Source organism: Giraffa tippelskirchi, chromosome 7 (genome assembly GCF_054371585.1).
Source record: "Giraffa tippelskirchi isolate mGirTip1 chromosome 7, T2T-mGirTip1v1.2.pri, whole genome shotgun sequence".
In the NCBI taxonomy this organism is placed as follows: domain Eukaryota; kingdom Metazoa; phylum Chordata; class Mammalia; order Artiodactyla; family Giraffidae; genus Giraffa; species Giraffa tippelskirchi.
The window spans coordinates 52,809,633-52,822,820 of record NC_137281.1 but is presented as its reverse complement, the minus strand read 5'-3'; the positions used below and the strand labels follow the sequence as shown (position 1 = coordinate 52,822,820).

The following is a 13,188-nucleotide window of genomic DNA, read 5'->3' as shown; positions in this document are numbered from 1 at the left end:
GTGGCAGCCCAAACATGCCTCAGCAGAAAATTCTTATCTTTTACCCTTAACACACCTCCTGGCGAGGCTGACCCCTCTGACAGCTATGGCGTCAACTGTTTTATTGACAGAGTTCATGTGGGTCTCACATCCGTGTTTGCTTACTGTTTCCCAATCCTGGTCAGAGTTTTGCATCAGCTGTGGGTCTTACGGGAATCCTTGGCGCACCCAGGAGGGGTGGGGCTGGTTCAGAGAAGAACCCCAAGCAAGTACCCCTGACAAGACCCTCTCAGCACTAGGCGCCCAGGGGCCAGACTTGATCTATCCCTAAAGTTTTGCCTTCCTGGGTTTTCACAGAGACTTGGAGGGCAGTGGCTTTCCTACTCTTTTCCAGCATGAGAGTCCTTTTGAAAACCAGAAGTTAACCTGGAAAAACTAGAAACTCTTCATGAGATTCCCCCATGACAGAAGCTGCACCTTTAGTATCTTTTGAGAAAATGTGTAAAGAAGAATACAGTTCTCAAACCCCTTGCAATAATTCTGCCTTTACTTCAGTGATAAGGTCTGCAGTTCACAGATTTGGAGCTTTCTTTAGTTATTTAGAGAATAGACAGTGGTGATTTTTCCATCTAAAATTGGTGATCCCATTTACTTATTTCTCCCTCATTTAATTATTTATGGCTCTGTGTGTGTGTGTGTGCACGCGCGCGTACACTCAGTCATGTCTGACTCTTTGTGACCCCATGAACTGTAGCCCACCAGGCCCCTCTGTTCATGGGACTTCTGAAGCAAGAATACTGGAGTGGGTTGCTATTTCCTATTTCAGATGGCTCTGTATCAGTATCCATCTGTATCAACATCTATTTCTATAATGAGCATCAGGTTCACAATATTGGGTTAACCACCAATGACCCATTCCCACATGACTTTTGTATGCCCCACATTTGTGTGTGTGTGCATTAGTATGTGTATATTCTTAAAAACATGTAAGCACCTGGGAACCCATGACTCCACCCCAAAGCTAGGAACTTTCTAGTAACTTACATTTAGCTAAGTGGTCCCCCTCAGTCTGCCCTCATGCCCCTTCTCAACCCAGAGTGTCTAACACAACAGTCGCTTTCATTTGTGGAGCACCTCCTATGTACCAGGTGCCACGCTAAGTACTTTATACTTCTGACCTGGTCTAGGTCCCATTCTGTGGAAAGTGGCAGCCATCCTTTATCCCCATTTTCAGATGGGAAAGTTCAGAGAGGTGGGGGTCCTTGTCCATGGTCATCTTGCAAGTACTGATGACGTGGGATTGGACCCAAGTCTGTCCAATGGCAGAGTCCTTGCGGCCAGCCCTGCACCATCCTATTCTGAGCCTCAGGCCTCAAAGGGCCGCCTTAAATGGGCATTCTGTGTCAGCAACATGGCGATCAGGCAAGTCACTGGTAGCGAGGACTCTCGAAGCTGGCAACACACTCAGGTCAGGTCTCGTTCACAAGGTACAGAGACTTATGCTGCAAGTGTGGAAAACATGCTGTCTCTTGGACATCTCAGTGAGCTCTTGTCTCTTCTTGGCACTTTGGGGAACTGCCATGTGTGGCAGTTGGAAGCCAGGCAGGAGTTGACAAGGAAGCCAAAGAGGAAGCAGAAACAAACCCCAAAGGAGCTTGGTTCTGAGTCTCCTTTTGTGGCTCTGCTGGGACCTGGCCTCTTACACTACTTGTGACTGCTATCATTGGACATATGCACCATTTGCTTCTCATCTGTGTCCTCTGCTAGACTGAATGCTCACTGTTTGTCTCATCATTGTATCTCTACCAATTGGCCTGGCACCTGGTGAACATGTGTAGAATGAATGAAAGAAGGAATATGATCTAGGGGATGGAGACGGGTGTGTGATAAATTTCAAAAAGACATAGAGGTTGTTCCTGGGGAGGGTATGGAAGTCCAGCAGAGAGAGACCGCAGACATCTACCACCCCAAGAAGATGGCTTTGGATTGGAAGATTGAAGTGGGAATGGAAGTTTTCCAGGCAGGGTAGGGAAAAAGGGCATTCTGAGGGAAAGAACTGCATGTGCAAAGGCATGGAAGAGGGAAGGGGGACACTGATACCCCAGAGATGGCTTCTGATGGCCTCAAAACCAATGTCTGCCGCCAGGACACTGTCACAGGCCTTGGCTCCGTGGAGGCAGAGCCATGCTGCCCTGAGACAAGGGTGTGATTGCTATTAACAGAACCACCTGCCTCCAGGGCTCTGGGAGCCTGGGCTGGGCTCTGGAGAAGCAGTGCCTCATGTTGCTTAAAGCTTGTGCTCTGGGGACAGACCTCTGTTTGATTCTCAGCTCTATCTTCTTCTTTGCTTTCCCCTGCTTACCTGGCACCCGGAGTTGTCCCAAGTGCCCTGGACCTCATCCCAGAAAACACAATGGGACAGGAAGGTGGTGATGCCGACTCTGAGGTCCCTGCTGGGAGCCAGCTCCAGGTCAGACTCAGGGATCACAGTCAGATAGTAGACACCTTCTCTAAAATGCAGGTCCTCTGGCCTCAGGATCCACGTGGACAGCTCATCTGCAGGGAGCAATGGGTACAGGGGGTGGGGATGGGTCCCAGGTCAGCCTGAAGCCTCGTGGAAACTGGATCTGATGTGATGGGAGCGGGGCACCAGGTGTCTGGGCAGGGAAGCAGACACTGATGGTCTCCCCAATGTCCTGGAGTATAGGAGAGGAGGCACGCCCAGCTCAATGTGCTGAGCAGGCTGCCGAGTCAGACCAATGAGGGCACAAATTCTGACTTTGCTCCTCCTTGGCTGTGTGACTTTGGACCAGTTACTTAACCTCTCTGTTTTTATTTGAAAAGTAAACATTTCATTCATCCTCATCCCCAGGGGCTGTCATGAGGACTGCAATGAGGTCAGTTCTGTGAGTGCTTGTCAGCTTCTTCAGGACATATAGTAATTGTTCACCTAGTATTGCCTAATAATAATACCACCAACAAAAATAAGTGCTGAATGTAGCAAGTGTTTTTTCTCTTTTTCTTTTTTGTCTCTATGGCTCTGATTCTCAAGTTTTAAGCTGGTCACATCCCCAGGAAGCAACTCAAGAGGCCGTCCTGGGTGGTGGGACTACCTGGAGCAGCCGTTGGTGGGAGGTGAGCCTGGGCGTCATAGCTGGTCTCATTGGGGTGGTATCCGTAGCCCAGGCTGAGCGTGAGTGTGGCATCAGGTCTCCAGTGCAGCTGGATCCCCAAAGCTGCGCCGCCTGACGTCAGGTTCACCCGCAGAGCTTCAGGTCTGCTCAGGTTCAGCACGGTTGGCTCTCCGTGTCCTTCTGAAAGCCGAGGCAGCAGGATCTGTCATCAGAAACGGTCAAATCAAGGGTGTGCCAGGACAGGAATGCCTGCGAACATCAGGGCGAGCCCCTGGGGAGCTGAAATCCAACCTGTGCTCTGCTCTTTCCATTAGTTTCCTGAGGCTGCTGTGACAAATGACCACAAGCTTTGTGGCTTAAAACAGCACAAGTTTTTTCTCTTACAGCCCTGGAGGCCAGAAGCCCCAAAATCAGTCGCATGAGGCTACAGTTATCAGAGCTGTTTCCTTCTTGAGGCTCCAGGAGGGAGAACCCACTTCTTTGCCTTTTCCAGCTTCTGGAAGTGCCTGCAGTCCTTGGCTCATGGACCCCTCCTTGCATTACGCGACCTCTTGCTTCTGTCATCAAACTGCCTCCCCCCACCCCCGCCGGCCTGCCGCTTAGAAGGACCTCTCGATGACACGGGGCCACCCAGGTGATCCAGGATCATCTCTCTATTTCAGGATCTTTAACTTAAATCACATCTGCAGAGTCACGTTTTGCCATGTCAGCTGACATATTTACGGCTCAGGGGTGAGGATGAGGGTGTCTTGCGGGCCTTTGTTCGGCCCCTGCTCCTCAGGCTGTGCTCCCTGGCTCAGGGCTGCACCACACAGGAAGTGCGCGAGCTTGGCTCCAGGCTCTGGAGCACAGGCCCAGTAGTGGCACACAGGCTTAGCTGCTCCACAGCATGTGGGATCTTCCAGACCGGGGATCAAACCCAGGTCCCCTGCACTGGAGATCAAACCCGGGTCTCCTGAATTGCAGGCAGGTTCTTAACCTCTGAGCCACCAGGGAAGCCCTCACTGAGAGTATTAAAAATGTTATTATGTACAAAATCCTTAGCCAAGCTCCTCATACACAGTAGCACTCAATTAGTTGCTGCTATTCCTCTGCTTTTATTCTAACATTAGAACTTCTCATAACCACTCTCCATTTAATCAGCTCTCTGGATTAACTCGGAGAAGGCAATGGCAGCCCACTCCAGTACTCTTGTCTGGAGAATCCCGGGGACGGCAGAGCTTGGTAGGCTGCCGTCTATGGGGTCGCACAGAGTTGGACTCGACTGAAGCGACTTAGCAGCAGCAGCAGCTAGATTAACTAACGCCCTCCACCCACTATTTATTTATTTAATTAAAAAAATTTTTGACTGCACCACAAAGGTTGAATCTGGGACCACAGTACTGAAAGCGCCAAGTCCTAACCACTGGGCCACCAGGGAATTCCCTCCATCCTTTTTCTTTTTTTAAATATGTATTTATTTGGTTGAGCTGGATCTTAGTTGTGGCATGTGGGATCTAGTTCCCTGACCAGGGGTTGAACCAGTTGTTTGAACATTCTTTATCATAGCATATATATAACCAAATAATACATAGTTTTATGTTAAACTATATAAAATATATAGTTTTGTGTTAAATTACACTGTTTGCAATGCGTATAGTAAGGTAAGGATACTTTTTAATGATTCTCTTCTTTTTTTCTTTTCTCTTTCTTTTTTTCCCCACACCATACAGCTTATAGGATCTTAGTTCTCTGACCAGGGATTGAACCTGGGCCCTCAGCAGTGGCAATGTGGAGACCTAACTACTGGACCATAAGGTGATTCCCAGTGATTCTCTTCTTTAGTCTTTTTTTTCATGACAAGCCCACTTTTGGACCCAAGCAAGTTGAAAGAGAAGACAGAAGTGCCACCTGACTTCTGAGCATACCCCAACCTTACCTCTATACACTCTGACAGATTCTTCACAGGGATGAGCTGTCCACTAGGACTGGTCAGAGAGAGACCACCCACAGTTCCGCTGACATCAAAGTGACCTCTGGCTGGAAAGGGGCTCTTGGGGAAGCTCATCATCTGAAACCAAGAACAGAGAGCGCTAGCCAACGCCCCCAAAGGCCGGAAGATAACCAGGCCCCTGTGTGAAGGAAAAGGTTTCCCCATACGGGTGGACAGGTGGCCCTTGCCCTGTGGGGTGAAAGAGAGGGCCCCATTTTTAGCTGCTGCTATCTTTCCTGGTGTGTGTGTGTGTGTGTGTGTGTGTGTGTGTGTGTGTGTGTGTGTGACCTTCAAGGCTGTGACCTCAGAAATCTGGGTCTAGAGGCCTGATCACACTTGCTACAACTGAGCAGTTACTGGACTATGAACAGTGTGACACTCTCTTCTAGCAAAGGCAGAGTCTCTAAGAGAAAGACGTTTGTCTGCTTTCTTGGAGGCTCAAGGAGCCGAGAGTCAGATGTGCCCTAATTTGGGAAGGAAAGAGCCCTAAGTTTACTATTGCCTGCTTATAGAATGGAGTCTGAAGAGCTTCATTTCCAAGGACTAATTAAACCAGGGCTGCTGGAGAAATTCCACAATACAGTGGAAAGAGGATGGCCTGGGGAGTCAGAAGGCCTGGGCCTGCCACTTTGCTGGTTGCCTCGGGCAAGTCACTGAACATACCTGTAAAATGGGCTTAATTAATTGATAGAACTGTTAGCAACATGAATGAACAAACATATGTGCAGGTGCTTTGCAAACTGTAAAGGGCTGTTTCTAAGGGTGTTCTTTCTGTTGTTACCCTTATGTCCACAGGCTCCCGATAGTCCTCCTTGGAACCAAAGGAGAGGGCAGCAGGCAAGGTGAAGGTTGCAGAGCTGGCTGCAGCAACGTGCACGGAGGAGCCTTGCCAACTCTGGGGCTGTATTCTGTCCACAAGGTGAGAAGAGAGGTGCCAGGAGAGAGAGGAGAAGGTCAGTGTCAGAGGAAGATCTGCCCACTCTAGCACTGCACAGGGACTAGCTTTAGCATCAGTGCTTCTTTCGTGATCCCCTTAGATCAGCGGTCCCCAACGTTCTGTCACCAGGGACCGGTTTCATGGGAGACAGATTTTCCAAGGACCAGGTAGGGGGATGGCTTGGGGATGATTCAAGCACATTACACTTATTGTGCACTTTATTTCTATTATTATTACATCAGCTCCACCTCAGATCATCAGGCATTAGACCTCAGAGGTTAGGGACCCCTGCCTTACTCAAATGGTTCTGTGTTTGCATCAGTGGGAGCAGCATAAAAGGCAGGCGATGCCTCAAGGCTGGGCAGGTGGCCCCACAAGGACAGGGCCTTGGCCTGCTTTGTCTCCTGTGGCGCCCCAGTGCCTAGGGAAGTGCCTGGCATATGATGGTGGTCAATACATGTTTTGTTGAATGAATAAATGAGCTTGGATGTAGGCACTTCTCCAGACCTATCTCCCCAACCTACTTGACCTCCAAAAGACCGTCTTTACTGGCCTTTGACCTTGTCCCATCTGAGTAGACTGGGGACCCCATTTCATATCCTGGTCGTGATCACAATGCTGCTCTGGGAAACTGCCCCTGGGATCCAGGAGGGCAGCTGTGGCAGAGGAACCAAGGGAGAGTGCTCAGTGCCGAGGGTCCCAGCAGTGCCTGCAGCGTCTTCCAGCCCCCGATCGTCAGGGGGTGGCATGGAAGCAGGAGGTCATCCCCAGGTGCTGAAGGAGGGCTCAGTGCAAGGAGGCTGGCACTCCTCAGGGAAACGCCTAAGGCCAGAGTGTCTGGAAGCCCAGAGTCCACAGAGCAGCAGGCTTGCCAGACACACTCCGAGTGAGGTTAAAAGGGGGTTGGTCCCCCTCATTCAGCCCCCTTTCCTGCACAGTTCAGTATGACCCGTCTCTTGAGACACACGGATGGCTCTAACACTGGCGTGGCACTTACCACCTCCCTTCCCATGCTGTACAAACACCCAGTATGTGGACCTTCTCTCAGTGAAAAGCCCTTTCCACTTCTAGGTCCCATCATTCACCCCCCCTGCCTCCCACCAGGTGCGTCTCCTGGGCTCTGCCTGTCCCAGGGTCTTGGGATGTGGATGTGGAGTGAACCACGTGAGGGGATGAACTTTTGGGGGCACCCACAGTACAGCGGATTACCTGTTTGTATACACAGAGATGGAGGGGGTGGTCAGCGTGGCTGGAAGGCCCCCGGGCAGTCTCCCCAGCAGGAGGGCAGCCTGCACATGCTCTGCAGCTTCCAGCAGCTGGGCCACTGTGGCCATCTGGAAAGAGAAGCAGGGACCACTGCTGTGGACCAGTCTCCATATACCACCTCTGGTTGCTGCTACCAAGCTCGTGTGGGCCTTCAGCAGGAGCAAGGCAGACTCTGCTGGGATGCACTTCACCTGGCACCAGGTGCTGTAGGGAATCAGGCACAAGCACTGAGAAGATGCCAAGCGCTACGAGACAGAGGCACAGAGAGGGTGGCGACTTGTGGAGGCCACGTGTTGATCAGGGGAAGCCGCAGAACCATGGGGAGGCTCACTGTGTGCCTGCCTCTGCTGCTCCACTGGACCCTGACGTCCACCCACAGCCCAGGTCTTATTCGAGGGGAAATGGAAAGTCACAGGCGGAGCCATTGTGCAGAGTCAACCAGGCTCAAACTCCTCCCCTCACCCTGCTCAAGCCTTGAGTGAAGATGTGGCCTTGCTGAAGCCAAGGCAGGCCTGAGGACCAGGAGGGCTGGACATTTGTGCGGAGTTCCTATCAGAGCACAGATCATGTGTGCATGTGTACGTACATCTGATACGTGTGTGTACATGTGTGAATGTGAGTGTGTATGTGCGTGTTGAGGAGGATTGTGTGTGAATATAAGTATTTGAGTGTGTTTATGTGAGTATGTAAACACACTCAAATACTTATTTGCTTCTACTTATTTTCAAATACTTATACAAATAAGTATTTGAGTGTGTTTATGTGGGTATGTACTGGAGAAGGGAATGGCAAACCACTTCAGTATTCTTGCCTTGGGAACCCCACGAACAGCATGAAAAAGCAAAAAGATAGGACACTGAAAGATGAACTCCCCAGGTTGGTAGGTGCCCAATATGCTACTGGAGATCAGTGGAGAAATAACTCCAGAAAGAATGATGAGATGGAGCCAAAGCAAAAACAATACCCAGTTGTGGATGTGACTGGTGATGGAAGTAAAGTCCAATGCTGTAAACAGCAATATTGCATAGGAACCTGGAATGTTAGGTCCATGAATCAAGGCAAATTGAAAGTGGTCAAACAGGAGATGGCAAGAGTGAACATCGACATTTAGAAATCAGTGACCTAAACTGGACCGGAATGGGTGAATTTAACTCAGATGACCATTATATCTATGACTATGGGCAAGAATCCCTTAGAAGAAATGGAGCAGCCATCATAGTCAACAAAAGAGTCCAAAATGCAGTATTTGGATACAATTTCAAAAACAACAGAATGATCTCTGTTCATTTCCAAGGCAAACCATTCAATATCACAATAATCCAAGTCTATGCCCTGACCAGTAATGCTGAAGAAGCTAAAGTTGAACAGTTCTGTGAAGACCTGCAAGACCTTCTAGAACTAGCACCCAAAAAAGATGTCCTTTTCATTACAGGGGACTGGAATGCAAAAGTAGGAAGTCAAGAAATACCTGGAGTAACAGGTAAATTTGGCCTTGGAGTACAGAATGAAGCAGGTCAAAGGCTAACAGAGTTTTGCTAAGAGAACGCACTGGTCATAGCAAACACCCTCTTCCAACAACACAAGGGAAGACTCTACATATGGACATCACCAGATGGTCAATACTGAAATCTGATTGATTATATTCTTTGCAGCCAAAGATGGAGAAGCTCCATACAGTCAGCAAAAACAAGACCAGGAGCTGACTGTGGCTCAGATCATGAACTCCTTATTACCAAATTCAGACTTAAATTGAAGAAAGTAGGGAAAACCACTAGACCATTCAGGTATGACCTAAGTCAAATCCCTTACCATTATACAGTGGAAGTGAGAAATAGATTCAAGGGATTAGATCTGATAGACAGAGTGCCTCTTGAACTATGGACGGAGGTTCATGACATTGTACAGGAGGCAGGGATCAAGACCATCCGCAAGAAAAAGAAATGCAAAAGGCAAAATGGCTGTCTGAGGAGGCCTTACAAATAGCTGAGAAACGAAGAGAAGCGAAGGCAAAGGAGAAAAGGAAAGATATTCCCATTTGAATGCAGAGTTCCAAAGAATAGCAAGGAGAGGTAAGAAAGCCTTCCTTAATGATCAGTGCAAATAAATAGAGGAAAACAATAGAATGGGAAAGACTAGAGATCTCTTCAAAAAAAATTAGAGATACCAAGGGGACATTTCATGCAAAAATGGGCACAATAAAGGACAGAAACAATATGGACCTAACAGAAGCAGAAGATATTAAGAAGAGGTGGCAAGAATACACAGAACTATACAAAAAGATCTTCACGACCCAGATAATCACGATGGTATGATCACTCACCTAGAGCCAGACATCCTGGAATGTGAAGTCAAGTGAGCCTTAGAAAGCATCACTATGAACAAAGCTAGTGGAGGTGATGGAATTCCGGTTGAACTATTTCAAATCCTAAAAGATGATGCTGTGCAAGGGCTGCACTCAATATGCTAACAAATTTGGAAAACTCAGCAGTGGCTACAGGACTGGAAAAGGTCAGTTTTCATTCAAGTCCCAAAGAAAGACAATGCCAAAGAATGCTCAAACTACTGCACAATTGCACTCATCTCACACACTAGTAAAGTAAAGCTCAAAATTCTTCAAGCCAGGCTTCAGCAATACGTGAACCATGAACTTCCAGATCTTCAAACTGGATTTAGAAAAGACAGAGGAACCAGAGATCAAATTGCCAGCATCCACTGGATCATCGAAAAAGCAAGAGAGTTCCAGAAAAACATCTACTTCTGCTTTATTGACTATGCCAAAGCCTTTGACTGTGTGGATCACAACAAACTGGAAAATTTTGAAAGAGATGGGCATACCAGACCACCTGACCTGCCTCTTGAGAAATCTGTATGGCAGTCAAGAAGCAACAGTTAGAACTGGACATGGAACAACAGACTGGTTCCAAATCGGGAAAGGAGTACATCAAGGCTGTATATTGTCACCATGCTTATTTAACTTATATGCAGAGTAGATCAAAAGAAATGCTGGGCTGGATGAAACACAAGCTGGAATCAAGATTGCCAGGAGAAATATCAATAACCTCAGATATGCAGATGACACCACCCTTATGGCAGAAAGTGAAGAAGAACTAAAGAGCCTCTTGATGAAAGTGACAAAGGAGAGTGAAAAAGTTGGCTTAAAGCTCAACATTCAGAAAACTAAGATCATGGCATCTGGTCCCATCACTTCATGACAAATAGATGGGGAAACAGTGGAAACAGTGTCAGACTTTATTTTGGGGGGCTCCAGAATCACTGCAGATGGTGACTGCAGCCATGAAATTAAAAGATACTTACTCCTTGGAAGCAAAGTTATGACCAACCCAGACAGCATATTAAAAAGCAGAGACATTACTTTGCCAACAAATGTCCATCTAGTCAAGGCTATGGTTTTTCCAGTGGTCATGTATGGATGTGAGTTGGACTATAAAGAAAGCTGACTGCCAAAGAATTGACGGTTTTGAACTGTGGTGTTGAGAAGTCTCCTGAGAGTCCCTTGGACTGCAAGGAGATCCAACCAGCCCATCCTAAAGGAAATCAATCCTGAATATTCTTTGGAAGAACTGATGTTGAAGCTAAAACTCCAGTACTTTGGCCACCTGATGCAAAGAACTGACTCATTGAAAAAGACCTTGATCCTGGGAAATATTGAAGACAGGAGGAGAAGGGGATGACAGAGGGTGACATGGTTGGATGGCCTCACCGTCTCAATGGACATGAGTTTGAGTAACCTCTGGGAGTTGGTGATGGACAGGGAGGCCTGGCGTGCTGCAGTCCATGGGGTCACAAACAGTCAGACACGACTGAACGACTGAACTTCAGTTCAGTTCACTGAACTGAATTGATGTGGGTATGTGTGAATGGAAGTGTGTGGATGTGTGTCTAAGTAGATGTGGCTTGACGATGTGGGAGTATAAGTATCTGAGCAGGAGTGAGTGTGTGTGTGTGTGTGTGTGTGTGATTTTGTGTGTGATTGCAACCATATGTGAGAGTCTGTGTGTGTGACTGTGTAGCTGAATGTGAAGATATGAGTGTGTGCAGGAGTGTGTGCTTTGAGGTATATGTGAAAGTGTAAGTGATGGCTCTCAGTGTGTGAATGTGTGTGTGTGTGTGTAAGTGAGTTAGTGTTTGTGCATGTGTGTAAGTGTGTGGGTATGTGTTTGAGTGTGCCTGTGTGGCCACCATGAGAATGTGTGAGTTCTTGAATGGAATGGTGGTGCCACATAGTAAAGGGCTGTGGAGAAGTAGGAGATGGGTTTTCTGTCTCTGTCCTGATGATGTGCTGGAACGACCTCTCTCCTAAAGATGCTCTGTGTCCTCGGCTAAGTGAACCAGGAGTTCAGACTTGTAAGAGTGAGCAAACAATCTCTCCAACTGGATGAAGCAGAGCGCGTCAGCTTAATATAGATGAGGAGATAAGACTGCAGGAAGTGTCCTTGTCAAAGGCACAAGGTTTGTGAGTGACAAAGGCAGTGTTCCAACTCAGGCTGCCTCCTTTGAAGCCTGCACTCGGCCTGCTGCACCACACCGCCTCCCAGGAGCTCCTGTCCTGGAGCCTTTCTGTCAGCTCCTAGAAGGGCCTTTAACCACCGCGCCTCCCCACCTAGAAACTCTGGTGTGAGCCGAGCATGTGGTTAGCGTGCCGTCCGCATCTGGGCCGGGACACCCACCTGGCTGCCGTTGGCCTGTGCAGGCTTTTCTGACCGGTCCCTCAGGGAAGCTTCCAGCACATTGCCCACAGCCTGGAGCAGGTCCCTGGTAGCCGCCTGGCGCCTCCGGTCCTCAGGGTGGGCCTCGGCACTCACTGCCAGCAGGCCCTCACTGGCGTGCTGCAGAGCCCTGCCGGCCTCCCGCTGGCTCACCCAGAGGAGGAGGAAGAACAGCATGAGGCTCTGCCTGGAACAGACCACACCCTGAACTCCTCCAGGGACCAGCACTGCGGTGGAAGGGAGCACATGGGGACTCAAGCCAGGGGAAATCTGGGCCGGGCCTGTCACATAAGCTGCCTATGTCAACGACTGGAGGCCAGGTGTTCCTTTCCTGCTACGTGCTCAGTTCCTTCAGGACAGTAGCCTTGTCTATCTTGGAGTCTTTCCCAGAGTGCCTTGTGCAATGCCCAGCACATAGTAGGCATTCAGTAAACATTCACTGACTGGGGACAGCTGGCTGGCTGGCTGACTGGCCAGACACAGCACTTATTCCAATTTTGTAGTCATATATGTACTTGTGAAGTTATTTGTTCAGTATCTGGTCACTCCAGTGGCCTAAAAGTGCCATGAAGGCACAGGCCATGTCTATGGGGTTTGCTGCTGAATTTTCTCTGAATTGCATAGTACCTGGCACATACTAGGTGTTTAGGGAGCATTGGTTAAATGAATGAATAAATTAACACATGGATAAACGAGTGAAAGGTCAGGAATGTATATGTATAGACGTATATGCATAGAAGAGGTGCAGGAGCAAATGGATGTGTTAAGTGGGAAGAGTGAGCAGGGTCCCAGAAATAAAGTCAAGACTTAGTGGGTGGGAACTACTCACCTGAGCCAAGGGCGTGAGCTCCTCACTGCACTGGGTCACCTCTTTCAGTACCTCGGCAAGCCCCCACACCCTCTGCATGTCCCCCACGGTGGCATTGACCACAGACAGTGACCGCAGGATACGCTCTCTGACCTTGGAAAAGACAGAGGAAGTTGGGTGAGATAATGTAATTCCAGTGGCTTGATGAGGCTGTCCCAGAAAGATCTGCGGTCTGAGAAAGTGAGCAGGAAAGTGACCAGGCTCACGTGGGGTCTTCCAAAGCTGATAGATCTCTGTTTGTCTCCTAGGATGTATGGTAGGCAGAATCATAACCTCCCAAAGACAGGCACACCCTAGTCCCTGAA

The 13,188-nt window shown here is 48.7% G+C and overlaps 2 protein-coding genes across 4 annotated transcripts in view; one reads left to right on the top strand and one right to left on the bottom strand.

Annotated features, from left to right (window-relative positions):
* BCO1 (beta-carotene oxygenase 1) overlaps nucleotides 1-13,188 on the top strand; it is a 166,873-nt gene that overhangs the window by 61,483 nt on the left and 92,202 nt on the right. The window contains exons 7-9 of one of the 2 annotated variants that reach the window (XR_014060459.1): nucleotides 3,500-3,747; nucleotides 4,826-4,910; nucleotides 5,881-6,004. The gene's annotated coding sequence lies outside the window, so the exon portion shown is untranslated. The remainder of the gene's footprint in view (nucleotides 1-3,499; nucleotides 3,748-4,825; nucleotides 4,911-5,880; nucleotides 6,005-13,188) is intronic. The other variant, XR_014060460.1, reaches the window with a different exon arrangement.
* The window catches only part of LOC145514782 (polycystin-1-like protein 2), a 102,436-nt gene that overhangs the window by 39,782 nt on the left and 49,466 nt on the right, over nucleotides 1-13,188 (bottom strand). For both annotated transcript variants that reach the window (XM_081513550.1, XM_081513551.1), the window contains exons 17-23: nucleotides 12,845-12,976; nucleotides 11,977-12,159; nucleotides 7,232-7,356; nucleotides 5,867-5,993; nucleotides 5,032-5,163; nucleotides 3,093-3,315; nucleotides 2,342-2,535 (exon numbers count right to left, since the gene is read on the bottom strand). In XM_081513550.1, the coding sequence (XP_081369676.1) occupies nucleotides 2,342-2,535; nucleotides 3,093-3,315; nucleotides 5,032-5,163; nucleotides 5,867-5,993; nucleotides 7,232-7,356; nucleotides 11,977-12,159; nucleotides 12,845-12,976 (1,116 nt within the window). The remainder of the gene's footprint in view (nucleotides 1-2,341; nucleotides 2,536-3,092; nucleotides 3,316-5,031; nucleotides 5,164-5,866; nucleotides 5,994-7,231; nucleotides 7,357-11,976; nucleotides 12,160-12,844; nucleotides 12,977-13,188) is intronic.